The 24,956-nt window shown below is 39.3% G+C and overlaps 2 protein-coding genes across 3 annotated transcripts in view; one reads left to right on the forward strand and one right to left on the reverse strand.

Moving 5' to 3' along the window:
* The window catches only part of NUFIP2 (nuclear FMR1 interacting protein 2), a 28,155-nt gene extending 17,751 nt beyond the window's left edge, over positions 1-10,404 (forward strand). For both annotated transcript variants that reach the window (XR_012492292.2, XM_019739506.3), the window contains one exon: positions 1,814-10,404. Coding sequence is in view for 1 of the 2 variants with exons in the window: in XM_019739506.3 (XP_019595065.3) it covers positions 1,814-1,866 (53 nt within the window). In the remaining variant the exon portion in view is untranslated. The remainder of the gene's footprint in view (positions 1-1,813) is intronic.
* An 801-nt stretch (positions 10,405-11,205) lies between these two features.
* On the reverse strand, positions 11,206-18,192 carry CRYBA1 (crystallin beta A1). The gene is made up of 6 exons (XM_019739438.3): positions 18,048-18,192; positions 16,618-16,682; positions 15,517-15,635; positions 13,883-14,024; positions 12,284-12,426; positions 11,206-11,641 (listed from the first exon to the last, which is right to left on the reverse strand). The coding sequence occupies exons 1-6, from the start codon at positions 18,076-18,078 to the stop codon at positions 11,494-11,496; spliced, it is 648 nt and encodes a 215-aa protein (XP_019594997.2). The 5' UTR covers positions 18,079-18,192; the 3' UTR covers positions 11,206-11,493.
* Positions 18,193-24,956: the final 6,764 nt, after the last annotated feature.

Genomic DNA, 24,956 nt, shown 5'->3' on the forward strand with positions numbered 1-24,956 from the left:
ACCATAAATATTTTCTTAAGCCAGGAAACCAACATGAATAAGTGTTTCCACGTATGGCCAGTCTTTATCTGTATTTGTGTGACCAGAGGTAGCCTGAGAAGTGAAATTCATAGTTGAAAAAAAATTGCCTGTTTTAGAAACCTTATTTGGGCTGTATATTCTCTGAAAAGATGGTTAGAAATCTAAATAGCAAATTAGCTTCTTTCATGCACACGCACACGCACACACACACACACACACACACACACACACCCCACCCCTAATAAATAAGATGTGGCTAGCAGGAGGACAGAGGGACTGGATAGTCCACATCTGGATTATTTAGATTTTTCAAAAAATTGAAATTGGTTATCCTAATTATTGTGTGCCTTCTTTCTAAATACGGTAAAATATGGTAGTTGTAAAATACCTAAAATGACGTGAGAGATTTTGTTCGGAGAACTGATCACGCTAATAGATTTGGGCTTTCAGAACCCTGCAACTGAATTGTATCTTACTCCCTATCTACTTTGCTAGTTAATATGAGTGGATTTTAGATGAATGTGAAATTCGTAAAATTTCAGAACTTGAAGGATGTTACAAATTCTCTTCAGTTAGTAAACTGAGGCCCAGAGAGGTTACTATATAAGCTAGAAAGTGGCAGGATTAGAATGTGGGTTTTCCTTATTTCCCAACGTTGCTCCTTCTTCCAATGCACTGTTCTAGGGCCAGGTCTTTTTTGTCTAACACAGTGGTGACCTGAAGATAACTAGCAAGCTCTTAAATTATTTTGAGTTGCTCTGTGTGTCTTTAAAAGTAGGCCTCCATTTTTACTGCAAAATGGCTATTAACTATTAAGAATGAACATTATCTTCATAGCAGGTTGCTAGTGGATAGCCCTTGGAGTGCTAGAAAGGCTATTATTATATATCTCTGGATTAAGTTAGATTGAGTTTTAGGCTTAGGTGAGCTTGAGTTCCTCAGTATTATTTTCAGGCCTTTATGCTTTTCTGTTAGGTGACAAGTTTTTTTGGTTTCCTATTTTTTATTAAAGCATGTATGCTTTTAAAAGTTCTTGTGATAGGTAGAAGTAGTATGCAAAAAAAACAAAACAAAAACCCACCATTACTTCTTGAGAAGAGGGTAGCATACAGCTAAATAGTAGGAATTCAGAATAACACTGGAGTCTTTGCCCAGATACATTCTGTTTTATACTTTGAACGCAGGAGAACCACAGGCTTTTGCTATTTCTGAGAATAAAGGCTGGTGGTGCTATGGGAAATTGGGAAGAAGGAGGAAATAAATCATGATTAGGGCTGAACCAGTAGTATGGCCAAATTAACTTAACCTGAAGTTTTTGGTGCTAGGTGTTACTTGAACAATTCCTAACTAGGCAATCCACACTGGTTAAAATAAAATTTGACTTCATTTTGCTGAGAAGAACAAATAAATCCAGGTATTTATTTTAATATTGGATTATGATGACTTAAGCATTTTTCTTTGTCTGCTTTTTTCAAGTGTACTACTTTTATAATCAGTAGAAACACTTAAAGAAAACCTTTGTTAACTGAACTCAACTCTCTAATCTGTGGGAGTTAAGGCCCTCATTGGCTGTTGCTGGGAATCCATTGGGATGCTAGACTGTTGGGTTGAGAAAAAGTGGATCACACATGTGTTAATACAGAGAGGAAATGGTCTTTAAATTGTATTTTCATTAAAAAGGAGGCAGTTTTAAATGATGATGGTTATTTGGAATTTATTATTAGAATGTGGACATTTGGGGATTCCAGATCTTATTTTTATTTATGTATTTATTTTTCAACCTTCCCTCCAGATCCCAAAAGGATAATCACTTACAATGAAGCCATGGATAGTCCAGATCAATGAAGGACCAGACTGCCTATTTGTAACCTTTCTGCAGCATTAGAGCCACCGTTCATGGGGGACACAAGGCTTTTATGCTCCTAGATCTCTTCAACGCAGCAGAGGAACCATAAGTAGAATCACAGGATAATATATATACATATATATATATATATACATATATATATATAGTTATTTAAAAAAAGGCAACTGAAAGTAATTAGACTTCTTAAGGAATCAAATTTATTTCAAGAGACTACACATGGTTATTTAATCTCCGGTACTGAATAGTTTTTTTTTTTCTTTTTCCTTTTGTTAATTTTTGTTTTTAAGTGTGAATGCAAGTGGTTAATGAATATAGACTTGTTAACAAGCGTGGTTCTAAAGTTCTGCTGTCATCAACTTGGGCAACAAATGACCCACTGGAAAGGCAAATCCACTTAAAAGATCTCTGTATCTTGTTCTGTGACTAATGTGATACACTAATCACGGGGAACCCAGAATGATTCAACATTTCCCCCCATTCCTCCCTTGATCTTTTGGTTATCCTTTGAGCCCTGCGAGAATGCTGGATAAATGCTTTGAAGTTTGCAGAGGTGTATTTTTTTAGGGAATATGATTTGCATGTCTTGCCAGGAGTTAAGAAGCCTCTGTGGGGTATTGGGGAAATGTTCTCTTCTTATTTTTTCTGGGGTGGGGATAGGGGAGGGCATTGAAGTTCTACAATTCTGGAATAGTTGGTGGTACATAATTCACTTGGGTTTGGTTACATATTGGACTTTAACAAGTGAAGAATCCATGAGAGTCATTTTTTAAAAAGTTACAGAACAAATAATTGGCTTTAGAAATTTAATATGGAAAAATATTCCTATGCCCATATTTTAATGTAATTGTATAAGTGGGAGCAAAAATATATTCTGCTTTTCAACTGTAGGTGCTCCAGACTTGCTCTGTCACTAACACTAAATGTGCTGTTTTCCTTGTTTTTCATCAAACATCTAAAGAGAAACTTCTGTACCTTTCTGTAAATTCTCTTTTAATTTTTCAGAATTGCCTAAAAGGGGAAGAAAAAAAGTCCATGAAAACTATAAAACTTTTCATGTTTTTAGCCAGTGAGGAGGTAATAAACCCTGCCTATAGAGGGTGTGTTTTCATGCAAACTATACTTCTGAGCTTGTTAGCTTCTAATTATATCTTAATAAATATATTTTATTACTAGAGCAAAATGGGTTTTTTAAGGAAAATAATGTGAAATTCTGGAAATTTTCTTTTGGGCAGAGAAGAGCATTAGCCCTGTCTTATCATCACATTGCCATCCTGTTGCACTGCAGCTTGTATATAGCATGCTAAAATGAGCTTTTTGTGTGTGTGGAGAATTGAAGGGTCCAATTTATGGTTGGGTGATGTTAGTGGCATAAAAACAAGTTCTCTCGCCTTACGTAGCATCACATACACACACACACACACACACACACACGGAGAGAAGAAATTAGTATATCCATGTATGTCAAGTACAGGTTAAAATAGCAGGGCATTTATATAGAGAAGTGTAGTCTTCTAATAAAAGTAGACTGGATCCCCTGGGGTATTTGGGGAGAAAGTAGCTACTTTTGCTCAACCCCTTTGCTTAAGAAATACCCAGTTTTGAGCGACTGTAGTATGGATGAATTTTCTTGTTTTGTTGACTATTTAAGGCTTTTAACAAGTAGTTTGTGAAAGAAGCTGTTGGATTCAACATAGAATAGAGAAACTTATCTTTATAGTCTGGATTTCTGCCCTGCTTAGATTTTAAAAGTATAAGCATGGATTGCCAATTCCACTTGATGTAAACAAAACTTTATACACCATATATATATGTGTGTGTGTGTATACATACATATATATATATATATATATGTATATATATGTGTGTGTGTGTGTGTGTATATATATATATATATATATATATATATATATATATATATATATATATCTTATTGTATCAGTCCAGGTTCAGAAACTTGTGGTAGGCCAGTTCCAGATAGTTTCATTTCACCTGTAAACTGTATCACTTTTACTGATAATTGTAATTTTCCAATGTATAATATGTTTACAGATGTGCCCTGCATTTAGTCTGCCTTGTTCCTATTTTGATTTTTGTCGAGTCTCCTGCCTGCTTGCCAAAAGCTAGGATGCTTCAGGCCCGTGTACAATTAAAAGTAGAGGCATCCTTGAGCTTTAAAGCATTGAACAAACTGGAAAATGCAACATACCACATACTGAAGTGAAAGAAGTCTGTGTTTTTGTGTTACTTTTTTTAAATAAAAATTTTCAAAAAGTTGAAAAAAAGATATAAGGTTGATTAAAGGGAAAAAAAAGGCTCCAGTTTGTTTTATAGGTTTTAAAGTTCTGCTGTGTGTTCAATTGCCTTGTGTAACCACTTGTCGCCTTAGGGCCAGATTCCACCCCCACTCCCAAGCCCCACTACTTTTTTTAAATGTCAAATTTGCTTGCCTGGAGTTTTAAATCTCTTCTGTCTCACAACTCACAAGAAACTTTCTGGGTTTGTGACATACAGAGGTTGAATGAATATATATTTAAAAAAAAAAAAAAAATAGAAAAAGAAAGAAAGAAAAACCAGCCGCCATCCGAATGGGGCTTTTAAATTTAGAAGCAACATTTAGACAGTTATCTCCAGAAAGCTGTTGTTGCTTTCCTACTTCCCTTCCATATCCCTCAGGCCTCCATGTTTAAAGAAGCCAAAAAGAGAATGTACCCCTTCTGTTTGTCCAAAGGTTTTTGAGAGTCTCATTTCTAAATGAAACAATGCAACATTTCGCTTTGATTTCTCCACTGAAATTTCCTTGATTATATGGTTAGAGGTATATAGTTAGAAATTTCTCTTAACCTTCTGGGAATCCTAGTGCCCCATCATATTAACTATCAGTATTTTTGGGCATTGGGTTAATGGACTTAATTGCCTAGGTACAAGCAGGACTTTGGGACAGATATCCTTTGTGCTGTTTGGTAACATTTAACTCTACTTGTCGTAATCTTTCTCCTTAGGTCCTCACACAATTCCTTACAGAGCACTTATTAAAAAAACAAAAATCTTAAGAGTTGATCTGTTTTCTGATTATTTTTGTGTAAGCTTCTAAACAAACTTCAGCTGTGATTAATTTAGCACATTTAAGTAACATTAATGTGTTATTGTTTGGTATAAAGAATTTTCCTTCAACTCAGAGTATTAGTACTGTAGCATAAACCAAATACAGTCTAGAGGGGATTTTTAACATCCCTCCATTATAAAGACTGAAAAGGTGTGTGTCTGTGTGTGTGTTGAATGCTTGTGTGTGTGGGAAAGCAGATACTAAAAATGAGTAAATGAATGTGTGTAAGACATTATTATATTAGTGTTCAGAGAATGAACTTGTATTTATTTTGTGCCATTTGTTTTCATTACACAGAATAAAGTCAGGTGGTTTTAATCCTTAAAAGGGTAGTTGAAAAATGGCACTAAGAATGAAATCGTGACCTATTTTTTTAATAGCTATGAGGATACTAATTATGGGTGAAGATTTCTTTTTAAATCTGTCTTGATTGTAGGCTTCTGTGTCACATACCACTCTCTTGTAGATGTCTTGAATAATTCCCCTTCCCCACAAAAGACAGGGTGTATTTATCTCCTTATTCACCCCCACTTTGCTGAACTGAAGTTAATTGCATAGCCTTTCCTCTGACCTAGTAATGAACTTGCACATAAAGTGTATTTACAGCATCTGTAGTTAACCCTTCCTCCTCTACCTTTCTAGGAGGGGATAGATAATTAGGAATTTGTTAATGCCAGTTTGTTTTTTCTTGAAATAAATGGCTGGAGAGGTTCTCTCCATTTTAGAATTTTGCTCTTCTCCTTAATCACCTGCTTAACCTAGTCATTCAGAATCTGCAAATACTTTATAAAGGAAAAAAAGTGCATTGTTTTTTCAATAAGTTTCTAGGGAAAATATTACAAACCTCAGTTAAGAGGATTGTCCATAATACAAAATGTGTTTATTCGAAAAAGGTTACATAGCAGTGGTAGTTTCATACTTGGTTGTTAGGCTTATTGCTAACCCAATCGGAGGCATCTAATGGTTTATCTTTCACTATAAACTTTTTTAAACATGAAAAAGCCATTTAGTGTGAAGTCGTACGTCATGTACCAAATGGCCACAGGCAAGGAAATCTGTAAGAAGACTTGACTTTAAATTCCGCTGAATAAGAAGGGAGTCATTCTTTCAAGGCTTTCTTCTTTAGAGAAATAGATTAAAAGTCTTATTTCCAAGGATTATGAGTATAGTTATGCCACTGGACCGTATTCTCAAATAACACACCTCTGATCCCTCTAGCCCACCTATGCTAACTGCAGCACTATAGTGGGATAAGTACATATTTTGGACAGTAGTTTTTATGATCAGGTATGTTGATGCTGCACCAGTTAGTTTAGATTCTGTTTTAGAACTTAACGGCTGGGTTTTAAAAGGGTTCCCCCCCACCCCAAAGTATTCATATTTAAAGGAGAGGGGACAAGACTAGAAGTATAGCTGCTCTTAAGTTTGCAGAGAGACATAGGTTATTAGTTTTTAATATCGATGTTATTTTAATGTAATTAATGGACAGCACCAGGATTCTTTTATGGTGAGAAAGATGGGCTTCTGCTTTGAGTATCAAAATGTTTCTCTTTAAGTATACTTAAATTGGGTCAGATGTGAGAACCAGGATCACCCTGGGTTGGTACAAAGAGTGATGAATCATTGGCTCCACTCAAAAGCATTGCTTTAATGAGTTAAATTTCACAGTTTTGCTACTCAAGAAAGGTTTTATGAATGCATAGTGTTTTAAGTTGTCTGTATAATCAAAACACCCAGTGAAGCATGAGTGGTATGTTGATTTTCCATTACTGGAAGTGTCAAATAGCAGTTATGGGCTAGAAACCTATGGAACAGTCTTCCCGTGTGACGGGATTGCTGATACAGACTTCCCTATTTATCCATACAATTTTGTTTATGTCCAGAGTTCTAAAGCCATTTTATAACACTGTAGTATCCCTTTTCTACAGCCTTATTAAAATAGCTACATTTTTTCCAATGCAGTATCCCTTTTCTACAGCCTTATTAAAATAGCTACAAACATTTATCTTCCATTTCAATTTCACTTTCATTGTGTATCAAAGTTTTACTCTACAGACCAACAAACCAACTTGAGGTAAATTATATAGCTTTCCATATACCCTTATTTTCCTCAGGTGCTAAACAAAGGCCCCCAAAATGGATACTGCTTTAGTAATGTCTGCTTTATTAAAAGTATTTCTTTTGCTCTGTGTAAAGATTTGGTGTTAACAAAAATGGTTAATAATGTGTAAATATGAATGAATGGCTTTAGTTTGCCCCTGTTTGTCTATTATTGGTCTTTTATCCTCTATACAGGAGGATCTTTTCATGATCTTGAATACATTTCATTAGGTATTTGTTGCATTTTTAGAATGAAAATACAACTGTTTTCTGTCTTGGATTAATCCTGCTGCTGCTATGAAACTGAAAATCAAGAATGTGATGCACTTTTTACATTACGATATACCATACCTTTATAGGTTGCTTTGATACCTTTCCTGTAGCACAGCCACTAACAAGTGAATGAATTTAAAAATTCTCTTTGGGAGGGAATCAGTACAAATAACTTTATGGTATTGGCCTATGAAGGATAATAACTTAGGAAAATAAAAATTTTGTTAGTATTACACTTTTTGGCCTTAAAATGTCTTCTACTACTGAAAATCTTTTAAATCTTAGTTTTATTTCTATTGTTTCCTCTCTGCCTCAGAAAGAGGAGTTGGGAAGAATGGCTTAAAGGGTAGTATCATTGGTTTGTTGCTGGTCTATTTTAGAAAACAATTGTCTACTATATAAGCTGGGGACTTATTTTTTTGTTTGTATACAGAAGAAATAATGTCCAAGCCAGTCATATTTAGTTAAATCAATCAAAATTCCAACTATTCTCTCTAGTATATTTTTATTTAATCAAGTTAAACTTTAGTAGGAATGCTACTTGACAAAAGGAAAGTCATTTCTCAAGCACATACCCAAACTTGAAGGAGATTAAACCCAAAATAATGGAGGAAGAAAACACCAAATGGGGTGGAGGAATATGAGAAAGATATGTGGTCCAAAGCTATCTGGTTATGTTTTGATGTTGCCAATATTGCAAAGCCAAAATTTTAATTTGCTTATTTAATATATTTGTTGGCCAGAGATCTATTTTTATATCAATGTGCCTTGCATGTATATTGAAAAAATAAACATTGGGAAGGCCATGTAGTAATGCCTGAGATAGTTGATGGTTCTTACCACCTCACTGATTTTTATGCAGTATGAAATGCTCATTCTATCGCCCAACTGGTGCTCTCTGTTTAAAGTTATAGATCTTGTCACAAACTGGAACTATTTTATAAACTGGGGAAGTGATTTAATTTACATTTTTTGTTGTTTCTTTTTTCTTAGTCTGTTAGTGGCTGTTCTGTAGTGGGAAATAGTAAAAGGATTCTTCATTCCCTTTCCCTCCCCCCTCAGCACCTTCTTCAAGTAATGTGATTACACCATTTTTTGTGTGCTTTGAAAAAAGTTTCAGCTTGCAGTTTCCTTGAGTGTTATTAAAAAAAAAAAAAAGTGTTATAAAAAGCATTGTTTGCAAAATCTAGGGAGATAATGGAGTCCGCTTTAATTTGAAATTCTATGTGAGCTATGATCCAAGTTATTGGCTCTTTCCAACTTTAAAATTTTTTATTGTTAAAGCACCTTGCTTAGAAAATTTTAAATATTTATGTCTGCAACAATTGTCTCAAAATAATGAACTGTGCAATTCTTGTCATTAAAAAAAAAAAGATCTGAACTCTCCCTAATGTGACTTGTTAGTTTTTCTGTATTTTCTGCCAGTGTAAATGTGAAACGCTTTGCTTGCATTACGTTTTAGAAATGCATTTTGCACACTAGAATTTTGCTGAAGCTCCATGAAAAGGTTAGATCTAAGTAGATGAATAAAGCTATGCACATGTTTTGAAAGTTTAGTTTGTGTGTCATTACCAAAAGTGACCTATTATTTTGCTGTTCTTAGCTTCACCATCTTTAGATACATGGCTCAAATTTATAGTTCTGGGCTAGCTCATCAGTGGAACTAGAAAAGGAAAACTGACACCTATTTTAGTAAACTTCAGTTTAAATGAGAGCTTGACTTGTATCTACTAAAGGGCTTTTCTTGAAACAGGGCAGTTATATCAGTTTTACAAACTGTTGGACTCATCCTCAGTGAAATTCTTGGTTTATTTGTTCAAATAGAAATGGGAAATAATTCAAACTAAAATGAAGGAAGGACCTTTGCCACATGGAGTTCTGTGACAATTTTATGACTTAAACCTGTTTTAAAGGTAGGATAACCTTTTTACCTTTATCACTTTAGCATAAATTTGGTTTAATGAATGAATGAATGATTGACGAGATTAGAATCATTAGGTTCTTTAAAGATCTAAGCACAGGTTGTTTTAAAGTTAATGTATGTCTTTTAAAAATTGCCCAGTTAGAACAAGTGTAGAATTTGGGCAAATTTGGTTAAATTGCTGCAGTCTGCATGTACTAAATAAATAGCCTTACTTCACATGTATGTGTACATAAAAGATTGTGTAGATGTACTGGCCAGGTTTTGTCAATCATCGTTTAAAGATTGTTTTGTAATCTCTTCAGGACCTTTGTAGAAGAGGCTAATACGTTTAAGTAGAAGATGATGCTAATGGTATTTCCCCCATGCTTCTAGATATAAAAAATATTTGTTTTATAGCTTTTTCCTGTGTATAGACGAGGGTTACTTCTCGCTCATCAAGTGTGCTCTTGATGTATGTTGACTTTGAAAACACAGCAAAACCCTTCTGTATCTTCACTGCAAGTGACAGTTAGAAACGAAGTCTACTAGTCAAGACTCGAAAGGTGGCCATCATGCATGGCCTTAAAAGGCATAAATGTAGAGAAATGGCTCTGGCCATCTATCAGCATCTGTCAGTTCACTTATGTTCAGTCTTAGAACGTAGTTGGAGGAGCAAAGTAATTCCTGTGTTTTGTGCATTGGCGTTTAGGAGCTGAGTTACCTCTTAATCTGGAGAAAAGGATAATTAGTGGACTACAATTATGTTAGAGGATGTCTTTCCTTCCCTCTCCCAATTAAAAAAAGAAAAAAAAAATGTTTGTTTTGCCCAGTCAAAAAGATAGGCCTTTTCTAGGTGAAAGAACACTGGCCAGAAATTTCCCCTTTTGCTAAATGCTTAGGTATTTGCATAGCTGTTTCTGATGTTATGGATTCTGAGGAAGTGTGAATTACGTGATGATCTTCCTTTATGAATGTCTTAACTTCATGTTCAGTGTTTTAAAAATACAAATTACAAACACTCTACATCCATACCCAGATTTACTTATTTTATCAGAAAAAAAAGACTTGAGAAATTTGTAGATCAAATTAAGAGACAATAAGTGTACATTGTTGAATAAAAAATTTTAAAGTTTCTGAGATGTTTGTGTTATCATCTTTTGTGTGCTTTAATTAACAAAAATTACTGAAAACTAATATTGTGACATTGATAATGATACACTTTCAAAGGGTTAAATGTACCAATTTAAGTCTTAAATGTACCATGGTTATATGTCATGACTTTTTTTATAAGTGCTAAGATACTGCCAGGCCACATGCTAACCTCTCTGCATGGATTGTCTCATTTATTACTCATGGCAACTCTAAGAGTTTGTTGTGTTTTTATGATCCCCTATTATGACTATATTGAATCTTAGGTTAATTGACTTGCTCAAGGTCACCCAGTTAACATATGAAAAAGTCAATATTTGAATACAGAGCCCTGTGCATGATAAAAATAACCTGGCAACTTTGTTCAACATACAATTCCAGGCCCTTCCCCCCAAAAGTCTGATTCTGTAGGTCTGAGGCGAACAGGTTATTAAGGGGCTTAGAATGGCATGTTTATTGGAAAAAGCAGCTGTGAAAGCAGCTATCCTGTCTTTGCATGACGTTGAGCTTTATGTTCTTCCAGTTGAAATAAGAAACCAAAACTGAGATAAGCAATTAAGCAACTAGAATAAGTTGCCAAGATTCTGTATTTATTCATAACTCTATATAGAAATATGTGGCAATGCATATTTGAGAAACTTCCTAAGTTTGTTTAGGATTAATTTGTCACAAGATGAAAAATCAATGCTGACATCAACATTACTAGAATAAAAGATGAGAAAAGATGCAGAAACATTTACCAAGAGTGTTACTATAGAGACTGATACATTTGGGTTATATATGCTTTAATGTTATTTGAGAGGGAATAATTGTCCGTGACCTGGTAAGTGACTTTCAAGGACACAAAGGGAATTGGGGGTTTTACTGAAGCTTGTCTTTAAAAATTCTCAGCCACATAAGTGTGAGTCACATAAAGCATGGTAGTTAATTCAGTCTACAATTTTTTTTTTTAAATGACATTTATTGTGGATTTCAGCAACTAACATTTGGAAGAAATGTCTGTGAGCAGAACATAAAATTCATGCTAGATTGCTTCGCAAGGTCTCATGCTTGAGGAATTCTCTTAGAGCTTTCAATCTACTGCTGGATTCGGCGAATCGATTGAATCTGGGAAGTCTGAGCATGAGAACCCCACTCTCTCCAGTGTTTATAGTCTCCTCCATGATGGTCACATTCCAAGATATACTGATAGCCACGGTACCCAGGATACTGGTAGCAAACCCAGCTAGAAAATCCAAAACATGTTGGATTATTGAAGCTAATTAGGAACCTGGTCAACACCCCAAAACCTGAGCCTTTTTCCTCAACACAATTGGTAATGGAATTCTTCGAGGCTTAGAAAATGTGCTAGGTACCATTTGTGAGCTTAATATGGTTACAATTAATTGAAATTTAACTTTGATCATGAAAAAGGTATAAGACTAATCAATATACAGTGGTACCTCAGTTTTCAAACATCTCCATTGAACATTTTGGTTTATGAATGCCGTAAACCCAGAAGTAAATGCTTCGTTTTGCGAACATAACTCAGAAGTCGAACATGTCACACGGCTTCCGCTGAGTGCAAGATCCTGAGGCCTCGCTGTCGGCTGTTTTTGAACGTTTCAGGACTTGTGGATTACGTTCAAAAACAGAGGTAACACTGTACATGGTTCCATAGAGGAATGTGGAGGAGAAAAAACAGTGACCTTAAGTGGTAGTTGGTACCAAGAATTTGAGATTCAAAATTACTAATAAGTCGGACAGCCATACCAATATGATGTTGATGTATGAAATTTGGTAAGACAACCATTGATATGAATATTCACAAGATTTACACCTGCAAGAGTTACTTTGAAATGAGTTACAACCCTGTTCTTGCACTTACGCCCCATACTGTATCTTCATGGAACCGACTTCGTTGTTGAACCAACCCATGGCTTGCAAGGAGGGGTAGTCATCGCGGATCTCCCATTGGCGTCCAGTAAAGTTTTCTTTCTCAAAGATGGTAATCTTGGACTCCTTAGGATTCTATAACCCCAAATTTTTTTTTAAATATTATGGCTATCTTAATTTTTTAATTACTGTATTTTTCAAAATAAAAATACAGGAGGAAGTACATGATATTGATTATACAAATATTTCAGGCAATGTGGAGATTTATAAGAAAAAATTTACCCATAATCCTGTTTAATCCAGTTTAATACTGTAGCATTTAAAATGTACAAATAACTGATATAATACTTTGGAACATGAAAGACTAATGAAAATATAACAGCAGAAACAATACTTGGGACACACAGCTAACCAAGGGATTAATATTCACTAATGTAGAAAAAGATCCTGCAAATTAATAGGGAAAGTAAGTGTGTGTGTGTGTGTGTGTGTGTGTGTGTGTGTGTGTGTGTGTACACAGTGTTGGAAATAAAGTCCAGTAGGGGGTGTGAATACTACACAAACATTAAGAAGCAGAGACTAACCTATCTGAAGTACAAAAACAGTCCAAACTAGCCCTGGTGATAGAATGTGGGGAGGAGCAATTGACTGGAAAGTGGCACCAGGGAACTTTAATAGGGTGATAGAATTGTTTTATATCTGAATAGGGTGCTGGTTACATGGGTGTACATATTTTTCAAAACTCATGAGCATATACACTTATGATCTGTGCATTGCACTATGTGTAAAGTATACCTTAGAGGGAAAAATGTGGCATTCAAGTGAGATGAGAACATATTCAGATAGGACAGTACTTTTTAGGTCTATAACTGTTTAGATCTATAACTGTTTATAACTTCTTCACTACTTGAATTTTGGTAGGACTTTAAAATGAGATCATTAACAACTAAAATCTTGAGGAAATCACATGATATAGACGAATATTTGGAAGCCCAGCCTTAGTCTCCCAATATAGGGCTCATTTTCAACAAACCCTTGAAGATCAATCACCCTGCTTCTGCTTGAACTCTAAAGACTTTAGAAGCATCCTAGTCAGATGCAGTATTGAATAATGTGCGTAGTATTATAAATAAGGTTATTATGAATCAAAGATAAGACTGGAAGACTTACCTATATCTTCGGTCATACCCCTTACTTGAAGTAACCTTGAAGTAACAAGGGTTACTTCAGTATTTCCCTGTTTCTAGGTAAAATGTTATACAGATTGAAATTTGGCCAAAGATTTACTTTTGACTACAAGGTAAGTGCTCTCACTAGTTATCCTATTGCACTTTTGAAGATTTGGGCTCTTGAGTGTCCACTTCCTGCTACATATAAGAAGGCCTTTACTTTTAGCTTAATGAAAATACCATTAGTAGAGAAAAAAAAGGTAGATTTAGACACAGGGAGTTTTTCTCTTTTTTACTTTTAGCCTTCTTCCTGCCACATGTCAGCAAAACTGATGAGAAGCACATTAAGTGTCAGTCCATATGCACCCTCTCTTGCCCCATTCCCCCCCACATGCACAGAAGTGAAAATTTCAGAGACTCACAGATGAACAGATGGGGCGGAAGGACATGAGGTGCTCGATGTGATAGGCATTGCTCCCACTCCAGGCATCCCAGCGAGGGTATTCTCCTCTCTCCAGGATGAACTGTTGCCCACAGAAGCTGGTATGTTCATAACCAATCCAGCTGCCAAAGACAAGTAGTGGTGTTTGTTTGCAGTGTTCAGAGCCTATGTGGCCTCAGGGAGAATGCATCTTTTGTTTTAGATGTTAATAGTGGGGTAAAATATCAAGCCAATTCCAATAGAGCCATATAAAGTAATACATTTATCACAAGAAGTAGGGAATGAGCTGGCACCATGTTTCCCCGAAAATAAGACCTAGCCAGACAATCAGCGTCTTTTGGAGCAAAAATTAATACAAGACGCAGTCTTATTTTACTATAAGACCAGGTCTTATATAATAGTAACAATATAATAAATATAATATAACATCATAATAATATAATACCGGGTCTTATATTAATGTTTGCTCCAAAAGATGCATTAGAGCTGATTGTCCGCTAGGTCTTTTTTTCAAGGAAACACGGCAGCTGCACTAAGCAGGTTTGTAGTTGTGATATTTGTTTCGGGATGATCCACTGAAAGGGTCTAGTTCACTGGCCTGAGTAATGGTATTAGCAGTCTAAAGTTATATTTCCTTTCTTTCCAAGTTACCTTACTTACTTGGAGCTCCAGGTTCAGGATAAAAGTGACTGACTATTGCTTTGGCTCCAGCCAAACCTACCGGCTTCTTCCTAAGGAAGCAAAGGGATGAATAGGTAGCTGATGGATTACCGGTCTCTTGTTTTCCTTGTCACTTTGTGGGTTCTTTCCTGCTGTTACATACCTGTACCTTATTTATTAAAACACCTCAGATCAATTTTTCACAACTAGGTCTCAGTTACTGGTGACACCTTAAAGTATTACTCCTTTTAAAGGGTTAAAGAGCTCAATGGTGGTGGGCAACTTATAGGATCCTATCTACATGCAAAGCCAGTTCTGCCTAGGCCAAAGGAGAGTCCTTTCCTTTCTGTGTTTTCAGGCTAATGATAAAGGCCTCAACCACCTTGCCAAGAGTCAGAAGGCAAAACAAGAGGTCTTCCTCATCAAGGAGATTAACCATCAACAAAAAACTCCTGGAAGACTTGCTAGGAACCTATATGGCTCTCAAGTCCTGGGATTGAGTTCCTTTTTCCACAGAGACATTGGTTAGTGGTGTCTGCGCTGGGACGTGGAGGAGGGGAGTTAGCTGGAAAGAGGTTGCCCTTTGACAGTTTCCTCTCTTCTGCAGGCAAGAAAATCTCAAGGGGCCTGTGGCTGTTCCGAGGTAGGTAGCAGCCTATGGGCTTCAGAAGCACAGATCTGATAACTCACTGCCCTACCCCATGATATGTATTTCTTCAATTCCCCACAAATCTAGTACCAAGCCACTAAAATCCTCATGTTCCTTCTAACTTTGAGTTACTAAATTACACATGTAGTGTTTTCTTTGGAGATTACACCAGTCTGGAGGCCTCTCTCCTGGAAATGATTGGAGTCTGGGGGAACACCTTTCTTCCCTGATCCCCAGCTTTATGGTCCCATGTCCGAAGGGACTGGAAATAAGAGGCCTGAGGTTCTACCGAGGTCCATACTCACACGCCACATTCCACCTTGAGAGATCGGACGTTATCAAAACTGCGCTCAGAGACATTTGGGCAAGAGCTGATGAACTCCATCCTCTTACCCTGGAAGTTCTCCTGGTCATAGATGGTTATCTGAAATACGATTAAATTGGAAAAGAGAGCTAGAATGTGGTACATCAGGAAGAACAGAGGTCCTGGTCAACAGCTTAGCATGTGTCTGACCCTACGTTTTCCATCATTAGTTGTAGCCCACGATGCCTGATGAGGTGTCTTCCAGTATAGACATGGTAGGAAGGGGGTTGAATTAATACCACTGGTTGGTGGTGTTCATATGCCCAGGCTAAGGATGAGGTGTGGGGATTGGTTTATGATAGGAATAGTCTGCCACAGACAACAGCTGGCCCAGTGGACAGACCAAAGATTCATGGACTTATTCACCGTGCTTCCTAAATAAGTGTGGCCTAGGGGCCAGGATTCTGGGAGTCCCAGGGGCTCCCTGTCAGTTATTTCTTAGCTTCTCCAGCCACACCTGCTATGAAACTTAAGGTGTAGAGAGAGAGTTGTAATAAACCTCTTTCAGGCCTTGAACTAGAACTTGGCTCATGATCCTGGCTAGAAGGCAGCTCCCAAAGCTGTGGACTGCCTTCCAAGTTGACCCAATGAAGTGGGTAGGGGTGTTGGGGAAAACAGAAAAGCCTGAGGAGCAGCCACTTTAGACAATGGTCATAACCAATGTCAGGACGGGGGTCAGGAGACCAGGGTGCTATCACTTATTTGGGATCTGGCAGCAAATCTCTCTTCATTTCTGGGCCCTCAGCTTCTCCATGGCATAACCCACTCTGGGCTGCTGTATTTCAAGATGATGTTAGCAGAGGAATGCTGAAGTAGAAAACTATAGGTATAATCGCCCACCAATCATGAGCTTCCAGGGTCATCTTTCTTCTGCCCAAGTGGGGCATCCTGAGAGATCCATCCAGAGAGAGCGTCTGGACCTGGATGGGCCCCTTCCCCTACAAACTGGTGTTTTTATTGGTAGGTCACTGCCCCATGGAAAAACAGCCTGCAGCATCTCACCCCCTGCCCTATTGGATTCCTCAATTTTCCATGAGCTTACCTTCCAAGGCCCCACGGACCCTGGCATGGGGTTGGTTTGAGCCATCTTGGTGGTCGGAAAGGTTTCTGAAAGACAGAACACACACCAGTGGCATGGCCTCGGGTGGGGGATGAGGTGATGGAGCACGGGGGAAAGTAAAGGAAGTTTGAAAGTAATAGATTTTGGCTGGGATCCTGGCTCTGCCTCTCACTAGCCGAGTCTCGGTTGTCTTCCATCACTAGAGCTTATACGTGCAGGGTTGTTGTAAGGATTAGAAGCAGTACTGCAGGTAAAGCACGACACAAGCATCATGCCTCTTGATGACTGTAGTTCTCCTCTGGCCTGCCTCCAGGCGCCCCCTACAGGTGGCAGCCTTACCTCAGTCTCACAACCTCAATATAAACTCCTTGGCAACCATCTAATCCAGACCCCTCATATTACTCAACAAACTCCTCACAGCCCTCAACCTGACCGGCTATGAATGGCCATGCTGCCACCCCCTTTCTACTTCTCTGTCTTCTAAACCTACCCAGTTTTGGTCTTGCCTCCTCGCAGAAACTTGGCTGCTTTCCCCAGCCTGCAGCGACTTTCTTTCCTGATTTCTAGCGCTCATCCACAGGACTTATCTGTGTTCCTATTGAGTATGTCCTGGTGCACATTTCAATGGCAGGGCCTGGGTCTCCTGAGTGACTGATGTAGCACCCAGCTGAGTCCATGTTAGGACAGTGGTGCATTGGAGGTAGGGGAATGGGCGCCATTGAAAAAGACTTATTGAAGGAAAGTGAGGGAAAAAAGAGGATAATAATGGCTAACACTTAACAATGGCTCACTCTATGCCAGGCCCTGTTCTAAATGTTCTACACACATTAATACATTGAATCTTCACAACAAGCCTATGAGGTAAGTACTATCATCATCCCCATTTTACAGATGAGGACACTGAGGCTCATAGAGGTTGAGTAGACAGAAAAGATGGTAGAAAGAGTAAAGGAGGAAGGGAGAGGGGAGGGAAGAATGTAGTCAGGCAGGTGTGCATCAGGTTTCTTGGCTCAGAACAGCCATTTATGGCCCTTTCCTCAGGCTTCTATCAGGCCCAGGGACTGATGCATGTAAATTCTGTGATATATCTTTCCATTCTGACCCTCTGAATAAGCATTTCTCAGCTCCTACCCCCACCCCCATCCATGCCTTCTCCTTGTGTCCCAGGAGCCTGTCATTCTTGGGACCCCATTCTCTCTCCCAGCCGTGATTACTAGAGCAGTGGTTACTGCCATATAACTGTCTCCTCTTGGGGTGACAAGAGAAGGCTGCCTCCTCACAGAGTTCCCCACTCTCCTGCAGCCCTCCTAGGAAGCTCTGACCACAAGGCAGGAAAAGTAGGCCCCCTCCTGGGCCTGTCTCTGTAGGGGAAAGAAAGGAAGGGCCAGAGTTCCCCTCAGGACCTTACTCACCCAGCTCCTGCTGTACAGTCTGGGTCTCCATGTGGTGCCACTTTCTCTGTGGCCCTGCTCTTTATAGCTCTGCAGACTAATGGTCTCGGGCTCTGTCAGCACTCTTCTTTCTCTCTGCTTTTGTTTTCTTGTTTTGATCCCCAAAGCTTTGGTGGCTCAGCCTGCTGGGCAGGCATCCGTCAGGCCTTTGTTTAAACTCGGAAACAGAAATCCAGACAGGATTTCTGTGGGTGAGGCTGGCGGCTGCTGCCTGCCTGGGCTGCTGTGGTCCCGGTCTCAGAGCAGCTTGGAGGTGAGGACAGGTCTCTGCATGAGTGTTTGTCCCCTGTCCTTCTCCAGTGTTCTGACACCACCCAAGGACCTTCCTAAGACCCCATGTCATATTGAATACATGAAAAGACACCTCGCTTCCCATACAGAAAACACATCTTTTTTATTGTTAAAAAAATATAAAGGATTATTACAATTCTGAATTTTCTTAAGAAAAATAATGGTTCACTCTATTCTTGGAAATCTTTGTATATATATATATATATATATATATATATATATATATATATATATATATATATATATATATATATATAATTCAATTACAGTTGACTAGTAGACATGAATCTCCCAGTAGCTATTTTATTAAATATTTACTCATTTTAATTTTGCAGTTTTCTTTTTAAAATTTGGAATCAATAAATGTTGGGGGTTTTTAATATACTGCTTTAGACCCTTGGTAGTCTCACAGGCCCAAGGTACTGGACCTGTAGTACCCTAAAGGGTAGAATGATTTCTCTCTGGAAGTTCAGGGCACTTGGTAAGGGAATCATGGGCTTCTCCAGGGGCCGTGAGGGGAGCCTCGCAACTACTGTGAGAAGCAGGAGTGTGCAGTGGGTGGGGAGGGCTTTGAGCCCGGCAGATTGGGTTCAAATCCCAGCTCCCCTGGCTGGGTGACTTTAGGCAAGTCGTTCAACCTCTCTCAATGACCCAAAAGGAGATAATATCTGCCTGATACATTGTAGGTTTATTATTACTTGTTACCCTATGCTTTTGCTGGTGACAGATACTGAAGAAAATCTCCTAGCAGCTAGGAGAGAAAGAAACTTTTCCTCGTGAAGTTCTCTCAATCCCTCTGCCACTCTCGCCAGCCGGTGACTCAAGATTCATTGGCGTTTCCTTTTCTCAGAACGAAAAATCACAGGGTGAGTTCTGGCATGTTCGTAAGTATTTGTAGATGTGGGCAGAACATTTCAGACATACAGACCTGATGCTAAGCATGATGCACCAGCCCAGGACATTTCTGCTGCTTGATTAATTGGTGATGTCTGGATCAATGGCTGGCAAGGGACAGAGTCACCTGATCATGACTGGCTCTGGCCGGCTGGTGGCTATGCAAGGGCTTAAGGCATCAGCTGTCCATGGCTGGTGGTTCTTCTTCACATTTTCTTCCTCCACAAAATTAGGGTCTTAGGAAAACACTTATTTGTTCATTCGTTCGTTCATTCATTCATTCATTCATTCATTCATTCATTCATTCCCTAACCCCTGGACTGGCTTAAGTACCCCCTCCATGTGCTCTCATGGACCCTGTACTTCTCCAATTTTTGCATTGATCATCCTGCAGAAATTACTTTAGAAACTAGAAGTATTGGGCTCCATGGAGGAGCACTGAGGCACTTGGGGCTCAGGTATAGAACAGAACTTTTCACTGTATATTTTCTGTACTTTTTGAGTTTTGAACAATGTGAACACATTTTCTATCAAAACCAAGTTATCTTTGAAAATAAAGAAATGGGATGCTTAATTATCTTCTTCTTCCACTAGACTTCATGCTCTACGAAGGCAGGGACTTTATCTGTGTTGTACATCGTTGTATCTTCACCTCTGGGCATAACTCCTAGCTCAATAAATATGTTTTGAATAAATGAGTGCCATCCTATGATGGGGTTTTTTGACTCTGGAGGCACAGAGGTCACCATGATATAGCCCATAGTTACCCTACCCACAACTGACCTACTCGTGTTGTACTTGCGCTTCATATACGCTCAGCATTTTTTTAAATATTTCACCATTTACTATTATCACTAGTAGTAGTAGTGATAATATTATGAAGGGTATTTTTAAAAATACTCTCAGCATTTTAATTTGGGAGCTTTATACCCTACCTGGTATGGTGAAGACTGATGAGCCAGTTTTTTATTTTTGCAGAAAAGTAGAGCTTTTTTATGTTTGGTTTTGAAGTCCAAACACACAGACACAAAACTATTGTGGGGAGGAAATCAGGGTGATTGTGAAAACAATTTACGAATATCATCCAATATTCTTGGAGTCATACACAGCCCCAGCCTGTCTTCCCTCCATTTTCCTTAATTACCTTAAGTCTGCGGAAGTTGGAGGATTATCAGATCTCCGGTCCTAAACATCATGCATTCCAAATATCACCTTAATATGGTTTGTAACCAAATTCTAGAGGATTCCCTTTCTGACATTGTCTGGAACTGTTGCTTCATCTGCCTGCCCTATGTTGGTTCTGGCCTTGGAGCTCCAGCCCCCACCACCATCTCTTCCCAGGAAAGTCAGGGTACAGCTACTCCAGGAGTGACAATGAAGGGAGCAACCAGCTGTAATCCCTTCTCCCAAGCTTAGTTTGGGTCTCTCCTGGTCATCCATAATAACAATAACTACTGTTTACTGAGCGTTTACTGTGAAGCAGATAGAGTCTCACAACAACTCCATGAAGTAGATCATTATAATGTACCCATTTTACAGATGAGTTAACTGAGGTTTTGAGGGACCAAGTTCTGGCCTGAGAAACTCAGCAGGGACTTGAATGCATGTTTATCTGACTCAAAGTCTGTATTCTTTCCTCTGGGCCACCTTGTCTCTCTGGTGTGATGTAGGATGATAATATCTACCTGACCTACCACTGAAGGGAAATGAAGGTATTTAGGGTAGTGTGAGTACTCAGTTAGAGCTCAATAGATGGTAACTACATTATTAATTATCCCAAATAGATACCCAGCTTCTGTCAGATTTTTATAGAGACAAGTGGGAGCAAGCAGCAAAGATTTTAGAGAAGTAATCAGATAAAAAAAGGTTTTCTTTGAATTTGGAAAGACCACATTCATTCAGTTTTTCTTTGTTTCCAATATTTTTCTTTATTCAGTGTTAGCAGTGCATGATGTCAGCCTAATTTTCCAAAGGGCATTGGTTTATTGGGGACATGGCTTTCAAATCATCTTCTCAGTCCACACACTATTGCGTAAGCAGGTGGGGCAACTGGCTGTCCAGTGGGATGGGCTATTAGATTTGGAGGTGATGACTGACATTAAGGGGAATGAGAAGACCCCCCAAATGTAATGTTCAGTTTGAACCTTGGACTCCTCAACACTTGGGCAATGTGCCAAGCATGGTGGATGCTCAGTAGAATTTTATGGATGGCTTGAACCCCCAGCCTTGCCTCGGGGCCCAGGGAGCCTCACAGGATGAGGCCCAGTGTGGGAGGGTGAGGTCATCATGAGGCCAGGACAGCCCCTGGACTCAGCACTTTGTGGCAAGAACAGAATGAGGCTGACCAGGCGGCTGAGTAGCACTTCTGTTGTTTGGGAATAAGCAGGACCGGGTACAAAGCAAAGGGCCTAGTCAGCATGTAGCCATCACCTACCTCCCCCATGAGGGGTTGCTTCTAGGGGACCATTTTTGCCCTGTCCCTTGCTACCCCTTTAAACAAGCCAGAGAGCCAGCACTGGGCGGCCTGAGAAGGCACAAGCACTGGGAAAGTATTGGGAGGCACCTCAGGCCTCCAGTTCTTTCTGAGTACTTTCTGCGGTCATCCATCCCTCTGCTTCCAGGCATAAACGGTCGCTCACCTGCTCGGGGTGCTGTTGTCCTAAGGGCCCAATCTCCCTAGCCTGCTTCCTCTGTGTGTAACTGTCTTGAGGAGAGCTCAGCCTAATGCAGTCAACTGAATTTCTGTTTTCTTTCTTTTTTTTTTTTTAAGGAGGGCGCAGCTCACAGTGGCCCATGTGGGGATCGAACCGGCAACCTTGGTGTTATTAGCACCACGCTCTAACCAACTGAGCTAACCGGCCACCCCAGTCCACTGAATTTCTTGATACTGCAGCGAAAGTCATTTCCTTTCAACTGGAACCTTATGAAACTGTTAGAAAAATAGGTAGGAGGATGGGACTTATCCCACTGGTTCAGCCAACTCTCTCCACTACAGCCACACATTCGAACTCTGTCTCATTTACAGTGACTAGATTTAGCAAATGAAAATATAGGACACTAGTTAAATTTGAATTCCAGATAAATAATGAATAATCTGTAGTATAAACAGGTCCCAAACATTTTTTTTATACTAAAAAATTATTTGGTGTTAAACTATTCGTAGATGACCTGCTTCTGGCTCTGGGTTTCATACATAGCAGAGCAGCTCCCTTGCTGTGATCTAGTGAAAGTCAGCCCTTGACACAAGGGTTTGTTTCAAAAAAAGTGTATCTGGGCATTCTGGGTTTTATCTGCCAACCCTAGCCACTTCCCACCTTTATCTGGAGAACTCTGTGATGCCCCTCTGCCAATCTGCTTCGCTTTTGTCCTCTGGAGACGACAGTGTAAAAAGTAACCGTCTTCAGAAAGCCTTCCCTGGCAGACCCAGGCCCACCAGCCACGCCACAACTTCCTATAACAAGGGGAGAATGAAAGACAATCAATATGTTTTTATGTTCCCCAATTTTATTTAACCCTACCAAACCCTGTGAGATATGCTTAACTAACCCTATTTTACAGTAGAAAAAACAGACTCAAAGAGCTTATGTTACTTACCCAAGTTCACAGCTGGGAAGTGGCAGAGCAGATACCAAATTCAATTCTCTTTGGTACCAAAATCTATATTCTTTACCATGTTGCTTATAGGAGTCTCTTCCCCTTCACTTGTGTGCCAAGTATGACTCATAGGGAGTAGCCATAAAACCAACTTTATTTTCATCTCCTCTGCCCCTTTTGTTTCTTCAGTGGTGCTAGTTTCTCTCCCTTGCCCTGGATGTAAACTTCGGCAGTCCTGCAATTTTTTTCTGGCCACTTTTAGGTAATACGAAGTTGGATGGTTACTTTAAATCACAAAAGACAGTCTCAATTTTCAATGACAATGTTCAGTCCACTATAGTAACAAAAACTTCCATCTCTATTCAAAGGTAAGTCTTCTCCCTGCTACCCCAGATAGGACCTGCTTTAGGCAGAAAGCCTGTCCCCAGGGAAAATGCATTCTTTTTTTCTCCCCTCCCCCCCTACTCACTGGTTTCTGATATTTCCAGGGTTGGAGGAAGTGGGAGAGGAAGAAGAGCAGAACATTCCTTACCTGATGTCCTGTGGTAAGATGGTGTCACACCGTGCCTCGCAACTCTTCAAAGCTACCTGTCTTATGGGTATTTACTTGTTCATAGGAGCGTCCCACCTGCGGTAACCTTGACCTAGGTCTGTGAATCTCCACTATGGCTATTGTTTGTCCACTATGGCTATAGCCCCCAGGCACCTGGTGGTCTACTTCTAGCTTCACTCTGCTGAGGACCCATCAACCCTCCAGGAGTTTTAGTGGACTAAATCTGCCCCAGCCCCAGTCCAGTTCCTTCTGAGGCCTGAGCTGCCTCTGGTCCATGAGAAACACACATACTTACTTGACCAAAGCACATTCTGGTGTGTAGGCTGATTCTTCCTCTGCCTTCTCTGCTTTGCCTCATCCCTCAGCAGCTCAACCTCTAGATCTCTAACTACCAGGGACACATAGCAATCTTTCCACGTGGGCCCCATGGAGCCTTCTCCTTTGCATCAACATGAAACTCTTTCATTCCTCCCACAAATAAAAATACAGAACATCTGAGGTTCAGAGCGCAGCTGTCTTTAAAAATTCTCTTCACAGTTCTGTCTCTAACTCCTTATATCTTTGGGTACAAAGGGAGGGTTAAGACCCATCAAATCAGTTCTCAAACACCTCCTTTGAAATTTCTGCATAGTGGCCTGTCACATAACTCACTTTGGTTTCTGATATCTACCACTTTAATGTCTCAGCCAAAATTCCATGTTCACATCCTGTGACATGTGCGTATTACGTCACTGCTCTCTTCATGCTGCTCGCCCACCTATCTTCCCTTTATTCCCAGCAGGAGACCTTACATCCTATTTCATCAGGTATGAATTCCCTCAACTTCCGGCCCCTGGAAACTACGGTACCTGCAACACTATCTATTTCCACATCCACCCTCACCTCTTCCCCTCCAGTCCCAGGTGTCCACAACTTCCTGTCCTGAATAACATACCCTTCCACCTTTCTAGGAACATCATTTAACCAATGAGCCCCCTCTTGTCTATAGTATTAAAAAAAAATAACTCCTATATTTTATTACAGAAGTATATGTAACTTATGAAGTCATATATTAATCAAAGATATATAATAAATATTTTTACAAACCCAGCAGCCCTACTACCCAGAGGTTACCATTTTCAACCCTTTTAGTTTTTCTTCTGGTATTCATTGATTTTAGACATTATATATTGATTTGTTATCTTGGCAGATAGAATTTTAGCTTTCTTCCCCTCCTCACCCTCCTATAGAGACATTACAAATTTTGCTTAAATTCATATTCAGTGAATCTGTTTCTGTAACTTTGCAAATATTATTTACTACTAGACCAAGTAATGCATGATACATTTCCTTTCTTAAGGCATGTTTTGCTTTTTCCTGGAGTTAAAAATCGCCTAGTTTTTTCATAGCTTCAGTTTTCCAGCACCTTCATTAAATACTTCTTAATACCGTATTCTACATGCTTAAACCTATCAGGTCATCTATTGGCTCCATCTTTTCCCCTGGAGACTTCCATCGGGAAGCTTCTGTTCTCCTGCTCCAGACTGAAGAGATCTCTA

The sequence above is a fragment of the Rhinolophus sinicus genome, chromosome 12 (assembly GCF_057876585.1).
Source record: "Rhinolophus sinicus isolate RSI-liver-muscle chromosome 12, RSI-T2T, whole genome shotgun sequence".
NCBI classification, from domain to species: domain Eukaryota; kingdom Metazoa; phylum Chordata; class Mammalia; order Chiroptera; family Rhinolophidae; genus Rhinolophus; species Rhinolophus sinicus.

Coding starts and splice junctions, on each gene's coding strand:
- CRYBA1 (XM_019739438.3), bottom strand. CDS start 18,078: ATGGAGACCCAGACTGTACAGCAGGAGCTGG. Junction 15,636..16,617: donor GGTCCGTGGGGCCTTGGAAG/GTAAGCTCATGG, acceptor ATCGTATTTCAG/ATAACCATCTATGACCAGGA. Junction 12,427..13,882: donor TCCGCCCCATCTGTTCATCT/GTGAGTCTCTGA, acceptor TTGGGGTTATAG/AATCCTAAGGAGTCCAAGAT.